General features: G+C 35.3%; 1 protein-coding gene across 3 annotated transcripts in view; it reads left to right on the top strand.

Annotated features, from left to right (window-relative positions):
• Moe (moesin) overlaps window positions 1-23,931 on the top strand; it is a 47,317-nt gene that overhangs the window by 19,727 nt on the left and 3,659 nt on the right. For all 3 annotated transcript variants that reach the window (XM_076115120.1, XM_076115118.1, XM_076115119.1), the window contains one exon: window positions 1,676-1,855. In XM_076115120.1, coding sequence (XP_075971235.1) covers window positions 1,676-1,855 — 180 coding nt within the window. The remainder of the gene's footprint in view (window positions 1-1,675; window positions 1,856-23,931) is intronic.

Here is a 23,931-nt window from a genome sequence, read left to right as displayed (position 1 = left end):
AATGAGGCCTACTTAGATGTGCTTTGTGTATGCAATTGATGTGAACCCATGGATGCAAATTGGTTTTTAATAGACGCCACTACGTTGCATGATCGTGCAATTCTTTTATGAGTATGTGTTAAAATAGATGTTTTATTTGGATTTAAAATAAAAGTTAGAGAAGTCTACTCTTTACATTTGATTCGCGTTTTAACCAAATAACAACAACTCAAAGAATATTTAGAAACATAGCGACGGAACGACGTCTTTGTACTTCCCGATTTAACACCCAATAGTTTGAAGAAAACTTTGAACGAAGTGACTATTATGATCGATAATGCCCATGCTCTTATATCATAAAGTGCCAAACAACAGGAGAAAAAGAAAAGATTTGCGAACACATCAACAGTCCAGACGCTAGCCAAGATCATAAAACGGACAAGAAACGACCTATCACCCTCCCCATAAAACTAAAACACCCGAAAGTAGTAATAAAACAACGAAATATCACAGGAACAGTTCCGAACTGGTATAAAGTATCAGTTGGAACTAGTATTACAGAAGTAATACATAGTTCTGATGACATAATCGCCCCGGAAGATCACATCCGCTTGGCATCGGATCAACTGGGTGATATTTTTAGTAACAGTTACGATTCGTGGCTATTTATGTTCTATTCCCTTTTATTTTTGTTTTGTTGTTTTTTTTTTCGTAGGATGTTGGGTTATAAATAGATGTTGTCTCGTACATCTTAGATACCAATCTAAAACCCGAAAACAGAAACCAATCTGTTTTCGGGAATAAATTGATGTGACATCGTTATTATTAAGAAGTCATATCAATATGATGAAGTTTTGTTTTACGGTTCTAGCTAGGGGTTTTAGCTCTAATTGCAGCTGTAAATGTTGCTGTTGCAATAAAGTAATGTTCTCCCTTACTACGAAATCTGATAGAATAAGAATAAATAGATAGCCTGGATAGAAATTAGGCAGACATAAAACATACATAAACAGCTGAAAAGCTTTGAAGAGATCTTGGCAAATTGCATTACGTTGCTTTCGCCTTCCATAGTATTACAGTTTCGATAGAAGCGTGTTTTCTAAGTAACTCACCAATATTAATGCCTATAATACTTGTTGCATTAGACATAGTCTCAGGTAGCAAACATCTGGGATCTGTTTTGTCCTACATAGTTTTATTCGCCATATACGATTTGACACTTGAGGTCGTTTCTGCGGTTGAACAAGGACGCTCGTATACAACTTATGTATTGTATGATTGAATATTATAAATGATAATGTTGGTATAAGTATTTATTTGCTAGTCGAATGATTTTAACCCTCTCAGGGTGGATTTTAGCGTGTACTTCTTTCGTTTTCTTAGAGTTCCTTAGAATTATTTTATCTGAAGCTAGACTAAGATACTACTAGTAATTCATGTGTATGCTAGCAATTTCTTGTAATTGTATAATTTAGGTTACTTAGTTTTAAAATGGGAGTAAATAAGCTTGCTATTACTATAGTGTCGCTCAATATTGTAACTCAGTACAATTTACAATCATCGTATGTCTTGTAAATGACTGCTAGCTTAGAACACTCCAATCATATGTATGACATCTTACAAATTTATGTATAGTCGTAGTTCCTCCAACACTTGTATTTTTTTAGCCAAATGCTAATTTTATTTGTTATTCCAGATGAACGTCCGTGTGACGACGATGGACGCGGAGCTGGAGTTCGCGATCCAGCAGACGACCACCGGCAAACAGTTGTTTGACCAGGTCGTCAAGACCATCGGCCTCAGAGAGGTCTGGTTCTTCGGACTCCAGTACACCGACTCCAAGGGTGACCTCACCTGGATCAAACTCTACAAAAAGGTTAGTTCAACGTTCTTTAGATGATGAACTAGATGATGAAGAATAATTACAGTCTGTTGAGCTTTCTACATTCCTTGATTAAAACGACAAACTGAGGAATCGCGTGATCTCAGCCAGTGAAATGAAAGAAGGATTTATTGACTATCACTGTGTTTATTGATCTTTTTTAAGTTTACGTTTATTAATTGCTATTAAGACTGAAGCCGATACTTAGCTCGACATTTTCGAGAACGATCTAAAACTATTAAGCAGTTTACTAATAAGTCTTGTAACCATCGCGCGATTTTGGGTGTGATTCAAGGCACGCAAATTGCGTCAACTTACGACTTTACAAAATCTCTATTAGTCAATATTTGAAAAACCGTAGCCGATGAAAGGAATCCAGCCGAGATCGTTAGTATCAACCGCACGTTCTATTTACATACATTATAGATGTTTCTGTATATGTTTGCGTTGCAAAAGCATCACCAGCGAATCCAGCGATATTGGATACTCGCATTAGCGTATAAATTGTGTGTTTACTGCGAGTCGTGAGGGGGCGGCTAGTGCGGCTAGTGTCCGTGTGCCGGACCGAATGCTGCATTACGATTATTTTTAGCACGACCAGCCAAGTTCAAGTTCACTTTGTTTCTTGTTTGTTTCTGTACTCTGCAGATATAACAACGGAATTCTATTTTGCACCTCTCAATATCATCTCACAAAGTTTCATGACGATTGTAATTTAATGCTCTTTAATTGTTATGTACATTTTTATCAGTGTCTTGTCTTAAATTGCATAAAATGCAGCAGAATGTTTTTCTGTTATCTAACAGCCGCGTCATTGTTTGATGTGGCGGATGCTGCAAATTATTCCAATCGCATAGTAATATCAAATTATGCTCCCAAGTTTTATTGAATACGCAATACTTAAACGATAATTTCCTCTTCGCCTTGGCGTTCGATTCATTCACGTTTCCGTCAGTCTTGGGCTATAAACAAACAATTCTGTGAAATTGTTTTCCTTTACTCTTATCCTCCGCGCGACACTGACCCCGTAATGCAATGCCAACGTGTGTACCGCATTACCGAATATGATTACACCACAACCTACTTGTTTTATCAGAGAGGACGTCGAGTCTCTACATGAATATTCAAAAAGGTCGTAACTTTCTTTCAAGCTTTGTCAATCGATCAAATCGTGTAGGCAATTTGTTGGCAGTTGACTCAGTCGATTGAACCATGGTCGTTCAATGAATTGTGTACTTTTTTACTGTCTGCAGCTTTTGAACTGCAATATTTTATCCTCGTTCGTTGACGTGTATTTTGAGGTTCCGAAATAGGAATGTAACTGTATTGTAAATGTTTTTACTATCTGTTCTAGCCGGATTAGGTGTGCCGTTTATCATAGTCCTATTAGCACATTTTTAGATTAGATTACCAAAACTAATAGACATGGTATATAATAATTGTTTTACTTTTTTTATCGCGGCCTTACGAAACTGATATTTAGCCAGTGCTAAGGCTCTGATCGTTTCATGACACCGAAAAAGACAGTAATTTTATTATCTTTTAATAAATATAGGTTTTACTGCTTCTACGTTGCTATTTTATTAATTGTTCATTTAAATGAAATTATTTTCTATTCGATCCGGTTAGACTAGTTGTCTACACCAAAATTCTTGTACATGTAAATCCGAAATGAATTAATCGATAGTCACGATTATAAATATAATTTTCTTAAAATAAAGGCTTAAAGTGATATTGCTATCTTTCTACGCCATTAGTATTATCAAATATTCAGTACATGTATCGTGTCATAGTGATTATCATAATTTTATACCGCCATGTAAAACTACCTATGAATTATTTGTTCGAACAAGAATAATAATTATTATAGTGTGGGTTTTCAAATATTTCGTATCCAATGACTAATGTGTTTGAACTGTTTTTGTCTAACCAAAAACAAGTAAGAGGTGGAATCTAAAAACCCAATACGATAATTTATTTGGTTGCAAATAAACCTAATCATCTAACCTTCAAAATCTCAGGACGTCCTGTCCTGTTACTGAGAATGTGTCCACTGTCCACGTGCCAACTTGTCAACACGCTCATTCAAACAATGTTTCATAAACCTGGCTGGACTATGTTTGGTAAATAATGCCTTACATTCAAAGCTATTGTGTAGTGTCCTCTTACTCTCTAGAGGCTTTCAAGTAAATATTTGGATCCCCTGAACCAATAGAGGGAAGGAAGCATTGCTCCCCTTTTGCAACTTGATTTCGGTCGCTGTGGCGAGTTTTAAGATTCTCAAATCATCCCAAAAGCAGTCTTTACTGACTACCGAAACCTCGGTCTCACAATCAACTGTTGAACATGACCCTTCACAAATTGTTTGTTAGATGTCTGGGCCCAGTTTTAGGGCCTCTTCCACAGTGTAAAATTTTCCATGTTTGTATTCAATTCGCACATGTGACCTTTGTTTGTCAAATGTGTCCTTCAACCACGATATCGAATAAAGTTCGCAAAGTTATTTCTATTATTATTAAAGCGTGCCGAAACTCCGTTTAGTTTTGGCACACGAAAACCCGTTGTTGATGGTGTCTGACACATATCTTAGAAATATGACTCGAAATTCAAAGTACCTAAGTGTTTAACCAAAATCGATTTGATTTAATTTATAGCCTTTATTTCTAGAAGTTTATAAAGCAGCTATTAATCAGGTTTATGTGTCTTAACGACATAAATTCTTGTTGATCTCAAAGACATTGGTAAGAACACTGCAGCGGGTTCAATGTCCTTTTAATTGTGAATGTCGGTCACTTGTTTAGGATCCAATGACTCTGTTGTGATCAATCGGTCTGCAAGTGCAGATGTTTATTTTTTTTGTAAACCTTGTGTCGAAGTAGTTCAAACCACTCAAAGGCCTTTGACTGCATAAAGAATAATAGTGAACTAGTATGACTGCAATAAACATGAAGATGTTTGTAGTAATTTTATTATAGGGGCCACCCATCAAAGAATTGATTGCGATACGGGTTACTCGACTTAACCACGAGTGCAACAGACATCAATTCCAGATTTGACGATACGACTCAATAACTTCGTTTAACGTCCACGCATTTACAAACCTTTCGCTTCAACGGCTGCGTGTGGCTAATTTCTCCTATGCACACGGTCAGTAATGTAAACAGATGTGTGTGTTGCTATCCCTCTCCGCCACATAGTTATTTCTAAGCGTGTGACACCGACAGCGCATAATCGTTTAGCTAAACATTAGCGATTTTCACTATTGGCCGAGAGAAAAACTTTAACTACGTAACTGGTAAATACTTGTAGTAGAAACCTTGGGCGTATAGTCAATAACATATTGTATGGATACCTGTGTTTGTAATAGTGCATAGATAATGAGACAGTTGCCAAATCACCTGTGAAAATTATAGTGACCCATTTCCCTCGGTACCTATATGCAAATCCAAACTTTTTACAGCCATGCACTGAGCCAAGTGTCATTAAAATAAAACATCAATACATTCTAGACGACCTTTAGTGCTCGTTTAAACGATTGTTTTATACACCTACATCTAATATTCCATAGCCGGCGAAGGTGTGACTCAGACGTACGTGATCAAACGGCTTTCCATTCAACCGGCCAAGTATAATGCAGTCTTTATTACTTACCAATACTTAACCATGCTCCGCAGAAAAAAACAAAACTTATCTAACTGAAAATACGGTTTTTATGGCACTATTGTTATGACGTTATAGATAAATTCAACAACGTTTGTACCCAAATCCTTTGCCTGATAATTGAGATAAAAATATTACGATTATCAGCTATTTCGTTCATATTATGTGCAGATATTTCTACGGCTCTAACGTTGAGTGACTTGCTGTTCTACCCGTTACACCATTTTTTGTATCGTTTGCAACTAGTTTCGAGTTTTTAGTTCTTATCGTTACTATAACTGTTGAAATAAAATTAAAGGCATCATGAAATGTGATGTCATTTGTTAGATTAAAACGGTTATATATTCCCACAAGGAGTGGATGTTCGTTGCGAGTCATGACTCACGATCGGAAGCTCACATCGCGTGTTTATCGAATCCTGACTATAATTGATACATGTGGAAGCCAAATGGCGAATGAACTTTTTCACGTACAATGTCAATGGCACTGATAAATATTTTTTTATTAATCAAATCTGAATATATTTGCGTATAAAAATTCAGTTGGCAACGGTAGAACACTTAGAGATTCGGTCAATATTTGAGCGTCGTTTTTGCCAATGACAAAGTTAACTTTTTGCTTGTTCTGTGTGGTGTCTCCGGATTGGCTACTACTGAGCATTTTTACAACTATTTTATTCATAATGTTTTGCATACCGCAGTTCCCAAATATAAACTTGCCGATAATGTGTTTGATAGAAACAAATTTAGTTTTAAAACTAGCTATTAAACTCATTTGCATTCGTGTACCGTGTCGATGGTTGTTCCAAAAGCGGCAGTGGTATTACTAGTTTGAAAGTAAATTAACGGCTGTCTATGATTTATAATTTCTAATATTTAATTAAGGTTTTAAATCTATTACTCTAGCCATAACCTCGAAAGTAATTTCGACATATTTACTTAAGTTTGGATCTACAACATTTCATCGATTTCGTGAATTTTAATATGAATGTGGCATGTTGTTTTGAAACTAGTTATTCAAATAAATAGTTGATCCATTAGAGGTTGAAGTTTGGAAACATCCTTGGCCTTCACACGGTACCGATTGATAAAATCGTTATATTCTTAGATCTTGTTAAACTGACAGAATTTATTGAGAAATTAATATTAATATTGTGGAACACGTACCTTCATATAACGTTAAATCATCAAGTAATTACCTTGAACTATATCCCGGATGTTAGGCATGTTTTAGCGAAATTACGATTAAGTAATGTGCGGTTTTGTAACGAAGTAGCGAGATATATAAGAAGTGACAACTTAATACGTCTCGCCTACATACTTGTAATCCAGTTCCCGCATAGTCGCGGGAAAATTCACAGGTGTCTGGGCTTTTTCACATTGCACTGTTGTGTGCTTGTCATTCAATACGTCGTATATCAGGATAAACAGCGCATTCAAACTTCTTTCCTTTATCGTTGAGAATATTTTAATGCTCCTATAAAATGTTAATTTGAAGATATAAATCGTTTTACGCGAAAGGCTGCTCTTGATATCTTTTTAGTGTTTCATCGTAATTCCGTTAGCCACTACTAAACTCTTTAATGTTCTTAATGAATTATCCAATTTAACTTCTCCCAGTTTATTTACAGACTTGAGTTTTAGCGCAAAGTCTCTCTACTGTCAAATATTCCTTTATATTGTTACAGGCTATTGTGATTATTTTGTCAGTAATGAATTTATGCAGCCATATTCTATTGTGTACAAGTTCTACGGGCATTTTGCCTAAATCGTCCTTATTCAAGTCTAAAAGTATATCCATTATCCTTATAATAATATCAACATTCAATAAAACTTACCAAGTGCCTCCACCTATCGGTCACGTCTAAGGGTTTCCGTTGTTACGTATCTAACATATTATTTATACATGTCATGTATAACACTTACGTAACTCGTACCTGAGCGGCCTCGCGCGACATGTGATAATCATTCTGTGGCAATACCATTTCTACTCGACATATTTTACATCCCCACTATAATTTGCACATCTAGGTTTGTGGTTTCTGATTGCCCTTGTTACCTACTACTGTAACTAGGACTTGTCAATGTTTTAAAGGCTTCTTTATGGAAGGTTTTCTTGTTGGGTTCGATAGCAATTTCTTACCGGCTTTAACTGATTTAAAAGGCTTTTCTGTTCGTATTTAATAAGTAGTCTGTTTACCTTCATTAAACTTCGAATTGTTATCCTTTTCTGCCTGTTTGATTTAGTTAGTAACTTCGTATTTCAATGATTTTTGTTGCTTCTATACTTAACCTGTCTTGCCGAGGAGAATCGTGTTATATCGAAGGTATCTGGGTTGTGAAGTGCCCTCCATGTAAAATGCTGGTATTCAATTATATCTAGTGAGACTGGAAGCCGACTCCAATATAGTTGTAAGAAAGGCTAAGCTGATGATGTTATTTCTAAATGTACCTATTTAAAAACTTAGTCATACTTAACAATATACTTCTCATTAAAATCGTCTTAAGCTTCGTCATCAAGCCTATTTATAACAGTAGCAAGTTCACATAAACCTGTTGGATTCCATCGACATACTTCCCTAAAGCCAAGGCTGAGTCAAGATGTTTATTGTGATGACGGTCAGATGATGTCACCCCCATATATTAAGTACTGAGATCATATAAATTGGTGTTTTAGTACATAAGGCTATTGGTGTAATGTTTCCTTGTGTGATGCACAACCATAAAACCAAGATTAAGTGTGTTTTCTTAGCCTCAAGCCTGGATACCTTGTTAGTTTAGTGTTGACCTAAATCAAAAAGATTTACGATGGAGATTTCCTTCCAGGATCTGATAGCTTTACTCTTGTTTTCTTTCTCCTATGTAACCAAAGTTTTATTTGGCGCCTAAACCAGTGGTATTTTAATTCTTGTGTTCTAATAGTCGTTAGTTTACTTCAATAAGTGTTCTAGTCTGAAGTTTTCCAAAGATTTAAAATAAAACTATAGCCACCGTCAATACTCTTAACTTTTCCTTCGATATGTGTATTAGTCTGAAATTTTGCAAAGATTTGCGAAGTCAAACTACAGCCGCAGTTAGAGCAAGTGAAACAAAACCAATAGCCGATAAACTCGATCCAATAAATACAGCAAATAAGTACCATTGAATGTTTTATCAGGCAACGGCTTACAAAACGTATGACTAATCATTTGGCATTTGTTTAGTTGATACAGTTCCCAGTAGCTAAGTTAACAACCATTGAGTTTAGTCACACCGGATATTATCAGGTGAATCAACAGTACTTTAAACTAACTTATATGCAAATAACAATCAATGTAAGCAGAATTTATAAATTTATACTCGACGATAGCAAAAGCAAGATGGTTTTTCAATGATGAAGCCGAAGCCAGTTGCGCTAACCGGTCGGTATACGATCTGTGGGTTAAGCAAACCTTGGCGCGGTCATTCCATAGATGGGTGACCGCAGAGTGGTATTTCAACTGGGCGTCTTCGTGCTTCAGAGGGCACGTAAATTGTGCCTTGACCAGGCATTAGATGTGTCTATGTGTATGTCTGTTTGTCTGTAGAATGGGAGCTTAAAGAAGGTACTAAGTGCAGAACAAATTCAAGTCTAGACAGTTTAATTACTTTTTCCTTTGCAGTATCATTAGACGGGGTTTTGTGAGGTTTCAATTTCTACAAAGAACTCTAACTAATCTCCCCAGATGTGTCTAAAACAACTTTAATTTGTTGTTCTAGTGATAAATCTTTCCGCAAATAATTACTTTACTCTTCATACGTGAAAACACGACTTTTCCCCATAGGGGTAGGCAGAGACCAAAGAACTTTTACCACTATCAAAATTATTTTCAAAGAACGATAATGGTAGTACATAAATTGAATTTAGTCCAAGAAAATACAAAACAAAGTATATCTATCTTTGTACTAAGCCGTAGCTCAGTATCTCGAGTGTCACGGGTCATGTGAAACAATACAATAATACTGCAGCTGGATGCTGTTTATCTAAGACTCGATACGAATATAATATGACATCATACTGTACACACATCTGTACATATTGCAATCTTGATCTCTTTGTGTTAAGTTAACTAGACAAAAATGGCTGATAAATTCTTCACCTCTCTTAACAATCATTTATTTAGGTATTTATTGAGGTACTAGAAACATATAGAACATATATTGAACATAATGTTTGACATAGGCACAAAATATAATAAACTATGTTTGAGATTTTATTGGCGTGAATGAGAGCAATCTTGTGCCTCCCAACCTGCAGCTGCCAAAGAATAGCTAATATTGGATATAATCGAGATTTATATTGCCATATTATTATGCTACTCACAAAGATTAATTCATTACGTATTAAACTTACTATATTGTGCATGGAGAAAACGTATTGTCTTGTACATGACAATATCTATTTTGGATGAGTAATTATCATCACATCATCATTTAAATTGCATCATTTAATACTGTTCGATGTTTTAATATATTTCTTCTATTGTATATTTATTTATAGTTTTATTAAAATAGATCTAATGTTGACTGATAGTACTATGGAAAGCTTTCAGCCGCTATCTCTACATCATGGGAGTGATTCTTATCATGTTTCCTTGTCAGTTATCCAGCCTGATCTACGATTTGAAAATTATTAATATCAATATCATTACTTAGATCGTGTAGATTATTACAATTTAATTATGTTGTTGTTTGAAATATTTCGTATTGTTACTGATAATGATATTTATGTATTTAGTATCCAGGCTTAGTTAATTTCACAGGGAGGTTTTGTAGTACAATTTTATTCAAAATCTGGAACTGTTTACAGATTCTACGCTATGTTTTCTTGAGATTTGGGTTATGTAATCGGATACGCTTTTTACTTAGATGTTTACAAATTACATATGTTTCTTCATATTAATTCGATTTGACGTATTTGTTCTTTGGTATAAATACTTAAAGACAGATGCTTTTATAATATCAACCTTATTGATACCTTTGCCATCTTTAAATTTGTGCCTTAACGAACGAAACTTAATTTATCAAATAGATTTGTGCCTTAACGATCCTTTGCTATATTGTCCACAAGTAATCTGAACAGGTGAACTTATAAAATATTCGTATTTTTTTCAAAGTAATAAGATGATGGAATGATCCCACGTATGTTTAGTCATCGTCGTCGTTATATCACCTATCTGTCTCGTGTTTGCCATACTCATTCATGTGTCAGATTCCGGTTCTCATAGGTAAAATGCCACGGTCGGACGCTTGCGACGAACTCTACACAATGTACTTAGTACATCATTATTTCTGTATTTTCTACTCACTATTTACAAATAAATATGTTTGTGTTGCTTTTAAGGTTGAACTGCTGGACCGATTTGGATAAAATGTAACCTAATTTCAACTATATGGATGTAGAGTTTAGTAGTAGGTATTAATTTGTGATATAAAATGAACGCTAAGTGAACAAATCATAAATGTTTGTAGGACAAATAACGCTTTTATGAATTTATTGTAATTTGTGCTACTCTCAGAATGAGATTGTAAGCGATCGTATGAGCGGAATCCTATCAATATAATTCTGTATTCTATATATACTAAAGTACTATTTAAATGACGGATAGCAGAAACGAAAAATGTCTAAAAGGATGTACCACCAGCGGGTATCCGTGAGATTTCCATAAGTCAAGTCGAAAATATGTATGTCACGACATACCGTTTAGAGCCAAGTGATACATGTTGTTGACTCGAAGCCGTATGCAGTTACATGCAGGATTTAATACTCGGCAGTCGGCACACTCGGCACACATGTGGCTAGCATAATGTACTACTGTAGTACTAGAAAACTGGTGAAGCCGTGAAATCTACTGCTAAATGAAAATGTATGCGTGACATATTGGCAAGTCGCAGTTGCCACCTGGCGATTTCAACACTACAAAATACTACTAACAAAGTTTTCTGCACATATTTTGTTTTGCTGTATGCATTTCCACATAAATTTGTTTCTTCTGACAATTCTCTATCAACTTCAAAATTCATAGTTGCAAATGTATGAAGAAATCGACAGAGTGATAATTCTCCGACTTTTCAGTTTGCATCCTTTTTTTAGATTCAGTTTTACCTAACGTAAAAATCTTAGCGTAATTACAAATTTCAAGACCTGGATAATGTATATTTCTCTACAAATTTGTAGTTCCTAAGTATCCAGGTAGATATTACTGAACCTGTTTACATTAGTAGCACTTATCTCATCTAGACCGTCGTTATCTTAATGTAACATTTACAATACACTCGTAAGATCTTGACTCACTTGTTGCTAATTTGTCCAATGTTTGTTCAAACCAATATAATCAGTAAATATATTAGCTCATCTGTCGCACTGATTCATTGTTGCTCGATATTTCTCTCGCTTGACTTTTTGTTTAACACATGCATCTTGTAACACGTCTGGACTAGCCCACATGGCGATGAGATCATTCTATAAAAGAAGCTTGCACATTGTTTAAATGTGAGGAAAAAATCTAGGCTGTTTGGTTATGTACATATGACATCTCAAGTGTGACAAGATGTATGGATGCGAATGAAGCAAAGGAAGTTTGTAAGGATCGTACCAACTTGCGTCCTATGGTCTCCTCCCACTCCTATCGGAAAAAAGCGTTCTTTAATGTATATGTATGTATGGACAATCATCTTTTGAACAAAGTCAAATAGATACTTATACTGGTAGTCATTGTTTATATACCACGTTTCGACTGGGGATGAACCTGATATCTAGCAAGGTGATATGCTTATCAATATTGCACATTGCACGTGCGTAACCAGTACACGTGTACCCTAGAAAAATATGCACAGATCTAATTGCAAATATCCTTAGTATAACGCAATACTCGTTACTAAGTATGAATACAAAAACGTAGGAAGAAATCGTAACAAACCTGCGTAGTCTATTTTCAAAAACTTTCAATATACGGTTGTTTTGCAATTCGCTTTCTAAGTGCAATAAAAATGGTCGTATTATCATAATTAGACTTCATTCTGATACTATTTCGTCATTAAGCAGTCGTTGTTTAACCAAACGAGAATCATGATGACACATAACAGCACTTCTCTTGGCCATTACGTGTCATTAAAATAAATTGTTCACTGTTAGTTTTTACAATTACCTGAGGTATTACGTGGCTTATTATGATTTAAATATGCATTTCCTTCAATTTTTGGAATATTCAGAATAGTTCACAAAAATTCAGTTGTTCATACAATAGGATTAAACTTGATTAAGATTGAAACCTAGGTTTTTTTCATATTATTTGCTAAGAGGTTTTGATGCTATGCCCGGTAAAAAGTCCGAAACTCAAGGATATTTTAACCATGGTAAAGTACTGTATACCATTCTGTGAACTGTGGTGAACTTCCCTACGTACTTATTTTGATATTCTTCTTCTTCTTCTCTTCTTGGTCGCTACACTCTTGACAGAGTAGTCGTTTAAATTTGAGTGTTGCTCAAAAAAAGTGTCAGAGATCACATTTAGTGGTGCTACATAATATCGAAAGCAACAGCATATTTGCAATCTTCAATACTTTTTTCGTTTTGGAAAATCCATACGTCACTTATCGTATAGTAGGTGTTTAGATCTAATGATTAAAATATGAGTTAATAGTAAAGACAGTGGTTGTTTTCGCGATGCTAGCACGCGATCTTGCGCTAGGAATGTCGCTTTTTGTCCACGCCAGATAATTATGATTATCGTCGCGTATGAGACAGACGGTATCGACAGGGCTGTAACACCATACAGCGGTGAATTCCATTGAACCTTTTTCTATAGGATTTATTTTAATATAAACAGCTCTTTCAATTTGTCTAATATTCTATGAAAGTGTACTGTGTAAAGTGTGTACCTACATTCTTTCCATATTACTAGAATTTTTAACACAATTTTTTGAACTCGATTATTCTTTCCCGAGACTCTTAATGGCAGTCGTTTTCTCTCGATTCCTGGACCAAGATTTATAGTATTGTTTCTTCATTACTTATTAGAGCAACTGCTTCTTTATAATCTACCCTATTACCTACTTGTATAATTTCTCAATTGTCACCTATTTCATTAGTTTCTTATTTCAAGTATTGGTTTACCATCAAGCACTTTCTTCATAATTCATTGCGTGTCATCCTTGCGCCCATCGCTGACGCGTTATTGCGTCACGACGCCTCACCGACGCCGATGGAATGCGTTATCATAGATATTGTCGAGTGCCTAGAATTCGATTACTTAATCATTTAAGTTTCTATCAGTATTAACCTTGGACCGTTGCTCTTATCGATGCCATTTTCGAAGACAATTTGCGGGATCCAGTAATTTTCGTTTGAAATTGTCTCAGAGTCATCGTCTTCATATCCGTTTAAGGCCATGAAATTTGGAAAGAAATGTGAAGATTTGTAAAATACTTATGTTTTACTATCGGCTATCGGCTAGGATCAAGAAGTTTTGTGTGAAAATCTTATCAGCGCCTTTAGCGGGCGCCTTAGGAAAGAAATTTGCTGTACATTAAAATATCAAACCCTCGTTACTCGATAGTACCGTCTGTAGATAATCGCGTTTCTGTTCCCCTAGGTATAAGACAAATGTACGTCTAACATATTACAGCCAGACTCGAAACAATTGTTTGTAGCTCACACAAACCGTCTCGTCAGATGCATGCATTGAATTTATTTGCAACATGGGAGACTTAATGCATTTCTATTTGTATCCATCACTCATACTGAACATATGTCAAAGTTGTAAATTGCGACTATGATTAATTAGTTTTCCAGTTTATAACATTTAAATCTATTAGAAATTCTACTTTGTTAACCGTGACTAAGTCTGCGTTAATAATTTTCCTATTACCACATTTTATTATGGAACAGCCTATGCCTAGGTATAATGAAAATTTACCAATTAATTACATACTTTTATAATCTTTAAGATCGATTCAGCATTTTCTGAGAATTACCACCACAAACAAAACTACCTACCGATAAAAGTGACAATAATATGCTGTTGAAAAGATCTTTCAATAAAATCTACACGATTAATCTCGCGTCGTAAGTTGTAATATCTTAGCAGGTGTATAGATAACGCAATCATTTCGCAAATTATACGCATAGGTATGACCATCCTCTTATTTCAACATTTTTGTAAAAGGTTAAACGGATTCATGGATGCCATTCTAAGTGTTGTTGTACGTTAGTCGTACGTTACTGCTGATTATTAGGGATTCCAATTCGTGCTATAAAGGTGCTTTAGGTTTTCTTCAGTTTGGATCTTTTTTGATTGGCGTAGGGTAAATCTGTTATCAAAGATCAGGTTCAGTCAATCAAAACTAAAAATTGCGTTTACTGAATTGAACTGCAACGATTCACCTCCATCAATAGTTGGTCATATCATATCTCAATAGACTCCTCCTATCATCGGAAGGTCTTATACCTACTTGGCAAAATCCCAAACGAATACAAAAAACACCTTTGTGGCACCAGGCCACATATTATTGTTTATCTTCTATCAGTGACATCATCAATGGGTCAGTAGATATTGTTTAATGATCAGGTGTTTACGGCGTTCAAGGTTAAAGGATGGGTATTGTTGGAGTCATGATGAGCACCTGAAGTCATTCGGCGTGGGAACGAGGTCACGCGGGCGCAGTGTTGCGCGTCGGCGGCCGCGCTTCATGTACCTTTGAACCTGACTACCTCGAAATAATAACATACTTCGCTTGTATGTTATGTCAATTTTTAATATGTTAGGCAAGTGACCTTTGACAGGTGCAAAGGCCAGGTAAATGGTCAGTAACTTGGTAGTTGGTACCTTTGCTGTAACCAAAGAGAGGGCTGATAAAGTATAGAAAAGTTTGCTACGTTTATTACATCCAATCTTTTGACTGATGACCATTTAGACCTTAAAGAAGGTGTCTTCGTTGCTTTTAATCTGTAGATAAGTAGCCAGAGAATATTCTGTAACCTGTCTACAGATAGCTGTAAGCGTAACGGTAAATAAGTAAGATTCCTTTTGAAAAGTTACTTCCATTTGTACTCCAGTCGTAAAGCCAAAGGAATGAACAACTTTGGCACTAAGTTGACCACTGGCCGCAGAACCAATAGGAATTCGAGAACAAGTGTGAAGAAAGTGGGCAAGAAACGCTGGTAGTTTAGCGTCGCGGAACTTGCGCGAGTCGACACGTACCACTTGACCTAGCAACATGCTTTGCCATCGTTGAGAGACCGTGTAAACGATGGAATTTCTATATTACTTCTAAATAACTTGTCTGATTTTTCCCTAAGGAAATTGGTACCCATTTATGTTTGTATGATTCTGGAGTAAACTAGGGAGCTCTAACAGTTCTTCATCAAACTTACTACTGCAGAAAATTTGCAACGCAGAATGCATCCAATACCTTTTCGGGTCCAAGAATTCAACCTTAATTTCTTGGATTTAGAATACTCATGTATTGCTTTTACTTATCAATACATCTAATATGAATGAAGGCTACATATTTAATGATAAACTTTCGCGTATCATGATTGACATTAATAACAACACTATCATCAGTACTTAATGGAATTGCCATTTGAACTGTAGGTCATCTTCAACGGTAGTAAGTCGCGGTCGGGAGTCGTAGACAGGTGAAAGTGCCGTGACGGCATCTCTGCGACCTTGTCTCCTTGACGCATAACAATACTGCTCGGATATCATACGGTGTAACACGATTTGTGATCCACGTACACTTGGATCAATTGTTCGTTGTTTATCTAAAGAATAATTTACCATTTGTATGCTTTTCATGTCTTATTAAAAATTTGAAATTAGTCTTATCTGCATGCCTTTTGCATTATTCCGTTAATGACTGTCATGTATATTTTGCAAGGATATTACCAATTTTATCTGAATACACCTACTTTAAAAACATCAGAATCGCACAATTTCGTAGAATCGTCGGAAAGTTTTCCTCAATAGTTATTGGTATGCTATCGGTTCACGTATTTCTAGTTAAACTGTTGAAGCCACATCAGACAATTTTCCTCTTAATGAACGCAATTGTGCCAATGCAACAGTTGAGAGAAGGGTCGAGCAAGGTGGCGGGCTATGGCGTCGTCCGCGAACTGGGTTATAGACAGAGACAGCTATACACATCTCCCTGTCACACACCACAGCGTATCGGACCACTGAGATGCGTGCGCGCATGCATTTGTGATTAGGCGTTATTGATAAACTTATTTTATTCATATTTTTCTATGCCTCTGCTGTTTGTGTTTTCGGTTATCAGTTATTGATACCACATTTTTTTACAACCTAGTGATTTTCCTCATATCGATAAACAGGTCTTTGAGTACCGTTACAATGAGCAAGTTTTCAGAACAATATAAATTCAAGCATACCTATTTACCGTAACATTACCTAACGACTGATAACAGAAAAACTCGTCAGTTTTTGCTTGATTATCATTTAAAATACAACTTGTACAGTCCATATGACGTATATGTTGACGCAAATGATTTTCACAAATTTTCTTTATCGAATCTTACGTGCACATGTTACGTGATATCAAGTAGTAGTTCATTCTGAACAGTTTAAAGTCGCCGCTTTCGTTTCAATCTTACGTTGATGTAATCACGTACGCGAGGAATTCACTGCAACAGCTTCTATCAAACATTTTAGCTTCTTTCCCATGGAATAGCATTAAAAAAAACTATATGTAGTTTAGAAAAAGATTATAGAATTTCTTTATCGTCGCAGAATGTCTGCGTCTGCGCATAAAATGCTTCACTAAACATGTGTTTAAAAACAGCATTCTATTCATCAAAAGCGGTTTGAGCAACAATTCCAAACATCCAATTAGAATATATTGACACCAATGCAATCTTTATCATCGGTATTCGCGCACAAGAACAGCTGATTGTGAGCCGATCATTGAAGGGGTCGACGACCGTACTTTCGCCGCTCCCACGACGCTTGCGTTGCTCAATGTGCGAGCGTCGTGCGTCTAAGACGTTTACACATACATGGACATTTTACCGCTTCACTATTTACAAGACTCTTCGAAAATGTGTAAAAATTTAGGGTGTCACGAAACTTAATGACATTGAAGATAATTTCGCATCGCAACAGTTCGTATTTTGATAAGTTACCAAACACCCGGACGTAAAAAATTACGATGATATGTGTACACAAATATTGCGAATTTTATTGCAACATTTTTACGCATTTTTTTATTGGTGTCAAGTTCTTAAGAACGTCAGATGTGATCATGTAATTTGGTTTCAAGCCTGAGTCGATTGTGGAAAAGACTGGTAAGGTTTTCTCATCTGCTATGAAGAAGCTGATGACTCCGGAGGACGACGACGAGGAATCTGCTTATGACAGAGAAGATGACCTGGTAAGACCAGGACTTGGTCTTGAATTGCTAGAAAGAGGATACTGCTATATTATCTTATCTTAGGCCAGCTCATAGCCGGCTGACACTTCGACAACTATTATTCCTTTGTATCACCACCTCCTTTGTTGCTGTAAACTTTGGGGAGCAAAGCAAAACTTATCACTTTCGTTATGCTCTCCATCGGTAGTAGCCTATAATAATCTTCTGGTTTCGGGTATCCGCATCCTAGAAGATCCATAATTTTCCTTCCTATATATACTGCTACCTAGAACTAATTCTAGTGTCAATAAATTTTGTCGTTCATAGGTTCAATTAGCTAAAGATTGTGTAGTAACGCTAGAACGATTGTAATATAATCTGAAGGGCTTTGAATCAAGTGTTGATGTTGTCACTTCAAGTGGCTTGTGACGTGTGTGTTTAGAATAGTATCGGCTAGTTTCTAAATATTTACTTTAGCGAGGTTTGTTCATTGAGGAATCGTGATTATTATACAGATGGTTTGAAGTTAAACCTAATGGAAATAAAAACATCGTTAGGTTATTTGCATAACTACTAAACGAAGGTCTGGAAATTCGCTCTTAAGTGGGGAAAGTGCCTACCCTTATTACACTTCAGAGGGTATGATGCCGTAAGAAGAATTTTGTGAAATCTCTCTTCAGAAAAGGTTTCTTTCAAGTGAGGTCACTTTGTTTGGCGTTTATCCCCCCTCTTAAAAAGTCGTTTAACGCCTAAATAAAAATGAGGGGTGTTAAAGTGTTGAATGTGTAAAACTTTAACGTCTTTGTGTGTTTGTCCGTGACACTGTAGCTCGTAAACGGGTGAACTGATTTGGATGTAGTACCTACTTAATGTCTTTCGTCGTTAACCTAAAACAACTTCTTATTGCAATATAGGTTTTACGATTTGACAGATTCTCCTTACATGTTTTCATAAAAAGTCAGAAATATTCCTCAACTAACTTGCCTGATGACAAAAATATAGGCCTTTAGTATCCTGTATTCATAAAGACTATTAACACCTGCTATACTACTGTGATATATAGCTACAAATATATCATAATACTATACAATAGTAACATATCAATCCGCTGTACCTTGTATTGTGTTACTTGTAATATAATAAGTATCATTCACGATCACTATTCAATACTTTATTCATATCTTTTAGATACGTTTCGTTATGTACGGTACTTTGATGGAATGCTGACTATGAGTTATGAGGTCACGAAAATTTGTTCCAAAAATTCATCGTGTTATTTCTGATATGAAGTATTAGTTATTGTTTCCAAGCATACGCAAAACGATGATTTTTTAAAAAGATTTAGTTGAAATCTAAATAACATGACTTGAGTCTTTCTGATGAGTTTAGTCAAAAATGTGAAAGTAATCGCTTTAGAAAATGATTATCAATTTATCTGCGACGCAAAAGGGATTAATACGAACTCAAATTCCGACCTAATAAGCGTTTTTTCTACTGAGAGTTTCAAGGGAGCATTATGTATCAATTTCTTATTTATGTAGAATTCCTATGATTTTCTAATATCTAATATTTCGCGATTTGTTCGGCCTGTCTTTTTTATAAACTTTGCATGCTTTAGTACTTTACGCACTTAACGTTTATCGTTAATTGTTAATTCGCATAGTTTCGTTTATACGCAAAGATAATGTATCAAATATTTATTATCTTAGTCATAATGATTGCTAGAAATCATATCTACGAAATACTTAACATGTTTTAAAAATTACGCTAGTACTTGATATCTTATTACTATAGGTACACTAGTTTCCGTACCAAGATAAATATCAATTAAATTAACAGGACAGGTAATTTTGATACATTATATCCCTTCCTGGCATAAACAACAGTGTATAGTATAGATCAGTAATCTTAGATTCGATTCCTGAACAGACAAAATGCTGAAATCACTATAGTAGCCCCCAGTTTAGTTACGAGTCCGGTATATGGCAATAGGCCCCTTATAACATAGGATTGTTATACGAGTAGCACTATATCCATCAGATAGTCTATCCAGTAGTTACACTATGCTTATTAACAATCTATTGTTTCCACAGTAACAAGGTTATTTAAAACAAGTATATTTTCACAACAATAGGTAGGTATGTCTGTTATCTCAATAGTTATGTTACTCAGACGTGCAAATCTTATGTTTTAATATTTTGTAAAGAAAATCTATGAGAATGATGTAAACTTGTGTTATAGTTTACCTCACGTTTTTGTTACTTACTTTAATATTCGAGAGTTTGTTAAAAAGATTACGAATATTGCTAAAAACAGACCAACAACTTAGTAGTAGGAAATGCAAAGTATACGGCTGACTGTGGTATACAAAATTCGAAGACAACACTGTGACCCGCAATACAGCTGACGGTGGCCCGTTTAACACACAGAATTATTGAATAAAATCTTGATGAATCGTGAATTCCTAGGCTCTGTGCTAAGTTGAGACTAATAACTATAAAAACGAAAAAATCCTTTGTGAAATGGACAATGTAGTAAGATATTGGCAAACGTTATTGACAATATAATTAACAACTTAAATAAGTAATTAACTCTTGACTATATCTGTTTATTTAAAAAACAATTAATCTTAGAGACCATTAAAACAAACTAACTTAAAGGTCATACCTCAGCGCAAATTAGGAAAAGAGATAACATTTTGGAATGCCAAAGGCGTAATTCATAAAGGAATTTATCCACTTGCACATAAACCTACGAAAACGGCATTAGCACACTGGTTTATAGACATTCCTGGGCACACCAACACGGATACTATAATCTATACTAATATTGTAAACCTGAAGAGTTTGTTTGTTTGTTTGAACGCGCTAATCTCAGGAACTACTGGACCGATTTGAAAAAATCTTTCAGTGTTAGATAGCCCGTTTATCGAGGAAGACTATAGACTATATATCATCACGCTACTACCAATAGGAGCAAAGTACCAGTGAAAAATGTTACAAAAACGGGGAAAATGTTGACCCATTCTCTCTTATGTGACGCAAGCGAAGTTGCGCGGGTCAGCTAGTATGCTATATATTTATAGTAAAGCAACAAACAGCATTGTTTCGAAGGCCTTACGTTCCGCCTCCAAAGTCCAGCGCACGATCGTGAAATTAAACGATAATACATTGTCGTATCTTAGGTATTATCTTATCAGCTGATCTCATGTGTTACGTACGTGTTAATAATGGGCGCTGATGTAATGTTTGACTAGGTTTTTCATTGAAAAGTTAAGATGGCTTGCAAAGTATATTTTAATTGAAGGGTGCTATTTTATGTACATAATTAACGCTTTTAAAGCGGATATTTCAATTTAATATTCACACTAAGGTTTATCGGGAATATTTTGACTGATCCTTTTTTTAAATTTCATCGTTCACTTTATCTGTTAGTTAGGCTACTTGTTACTTATCAGCAAGCCCTGAATGGAGCCCTAAGTTACCTATGTAGCAAGAAAGAATATTGAACGCGTATTTTTTACTTCAAATTATTATTCGAGAATGTCTCAAACTACTGTACCTATATTTTGTAAAAGTCGTGCTTTATAAAACTTAAAGGTATAAAATTTTAAAATAAACCTTTTGTCGACATGAACAATGTTGAAATTGTATCAGATTACGTGTATCCGTGGCCGTGTAGTTACAGTTATTGGATTAGTCCAGTGAGCTACAGAGCTAATCAGAAACATACAACCTTCGTTTGAGGGCTCAATGCTGATCTAACTGTGTTGATGTACTAGAAAATATAGGCAACGTAACAACAAAAATGTTAGTCAATCGATTTGCTGGAAGACTGCTTCTAAAACGAATATAAAACCTTTATAAACCTCTGTCGTCCCACTGCTGGACAAAGGCCTATCTCATAGCTATTTACTCTCGCCTTTATAATGTTTTCAAAAGGGTTCCAGAGAAGAACCGCAATTACCTGAACCTGCGGTCCAAAAGGTCAATATTAATAAATTCACCTACTAGAAAGATGGGACCAGTTAATTGCCCTCTCAGTCACTAAAGCCCTCGTTTTCAAAAGGAAATTCAATCCACTTCTGAGAAAACATAAGTACGTCATTCTCTTATAAATAATCTAATTTATGTTCGTTTAAATATCTTCTAAAATTAGAAAAACCAATTGAGAAGTAACGTTACCTATGTTATTTTCACAAATTCACTTTTACATGTCAACGACCTTTCATTAGGCTAAGTCTTAAACGATGAAGTTTTAACCCAGTTACACGTACAATTTGTTGAACATAACTGGGTGTAAAATGAGCGGCCATTGGTACATTCGTTGTGTGTTATTTAAACGGTTAAAGGCAATTATACGCTGTTGGGAGGTTCTTAATGGCTGATACATCATTGAGCTTGTGACCCTATGAGGGATTTAAAACGGCAGCTGGCATGACTCACTTTTGAGATTAGCTGTTGGAATCTTGTAGGATATAGTAACGAACATTCTTGTGTATATCTTGTAATGAAGATTGCTTACATACGTCATTATAACAGTCGTGGGTAATCTAGTCTAATAAATAGGTTTAAGTACTTATGTATTCATAATTACTAGATAGTTATTAAGGGGTTGACATGTCAATAATATGATAGTAACCCCATTATTAATATCCTACCCGAAAGATAAGATACCTTCATTGTTTACTCGACGTTTCAACCGAATTGTACAAGTCGCTAGTTAATTTTTTTTAATAAGTTGATACTGATATCTATGTAGTTGATATTTGCTAACAAACATGTATCTTGTACCAACAAGGAGGCATGCGTGGATATGTTTAAGATTCGTAGAAACAACTTACATTAGTTTATACACTCGCGAACGCTCATACTTCTGCTGTCTTTTGATATTGTAATTTATCACTTTATAAATGAGCCATTCGCGATATCAATTGGCCATCTAAAGCTAAATAATATGACGCATTTTTGCCTATGTCAATCTGATCAGTAGTTTGCTATAAAAAGCTATAAGTTGCTTTTATTTTCAAAGAAACGTTCCCTAATCTCCAACAAACTATCCATTGCTAATTTCTGCTATTGTAATTTACTTTTGATTTGATTAATAATGTAGGTCAAAATATTATGTTATCTTGATTTATTTATAACCCTGTCAATCAAGCCCGCTTTTTCATATTAATTACTTTTATACTCGGAGACAAAAATATAAGTCATTTTCATATAAAATACACAGAAATAACAAGATAAACACGATCAAATAATGATTCCAACGTGTCTTTCCGTCTCTAGCATACACACTTATATGACAGACAGCTTAACAACAAACACAACATTTATAATAATTTAGTGTTAAATTAAATATAAACGCATTACTGTCCCACTGCTTGGCTAGTCTTCTGGAATGAGAAAAGGTAAAAAGGAAAATGAGGAAAAGAAACGTGAAACGCATTACTTAACCTAAAACCCTCGGCTACTGGTTCTTTAAAGGTTTTGATAGAGGAGTATTAAAGCTACATTTTAGTCTATAAAAGTATGATTTTTCGTATTTCGCTAATTGAGGGTTTTCGCTAAACTAGTATTAGTAGTTGTATAACTTTAGCCAGTAAATGGCGATGAATTGTAATTAATTGTTGCCTTTTTAACGCTAACCCGGATCACTGGCACACCACGAAGTCAGGGTCGCTACCGTTCTCCAGATGGGTAAGAATACGGTGATACATATCGTGTGTTGTAGATAGAATTATTTCTGTGTCTTTTTATTACTTAAGTTTTTGAGTTATTGTTGTTTTTGAGTCCTTTATGAACTGTCAACACTCACCTGCGAAGTTTATCTATCTACCTTTAAGACATTCTCTCATATCGATACTGCGTGACAACAATACGAATTAAAGATACTTTACAGTAGGCCAGTGTTTTATTGACAGTGCATAATGACTCTTACTGTGTGTATTGTAAACTACAATTTGCTCTGATCATGTCCAGAATACTATGCATTTGAATACGATAAAAGTAGGGCTAAAAA

Source organism: Anticarsia gemmatalis, chromosome 6 (genome assembly GCF_050436995.1).
Source record: "Anticarsia gemmatalis isolate Benzon Research Colony breed Stoneville strain chromosome 6, ilAntGemm2 primary, whole genome shotgun sequence".
NCBI classification, from domain to species: domain Eukaryota; kingdom Metazoa; phylum Arthropoda; class Insecta; order Lepidoptera; family Erebidae; genus Anticarsia; species Anticarsia gemmatalis.
The sequence above is the reverse complement of the archived record's forward strand: the minus strand, read 5'-3'. Positions and strand labels throughout refer to the sequence as shown.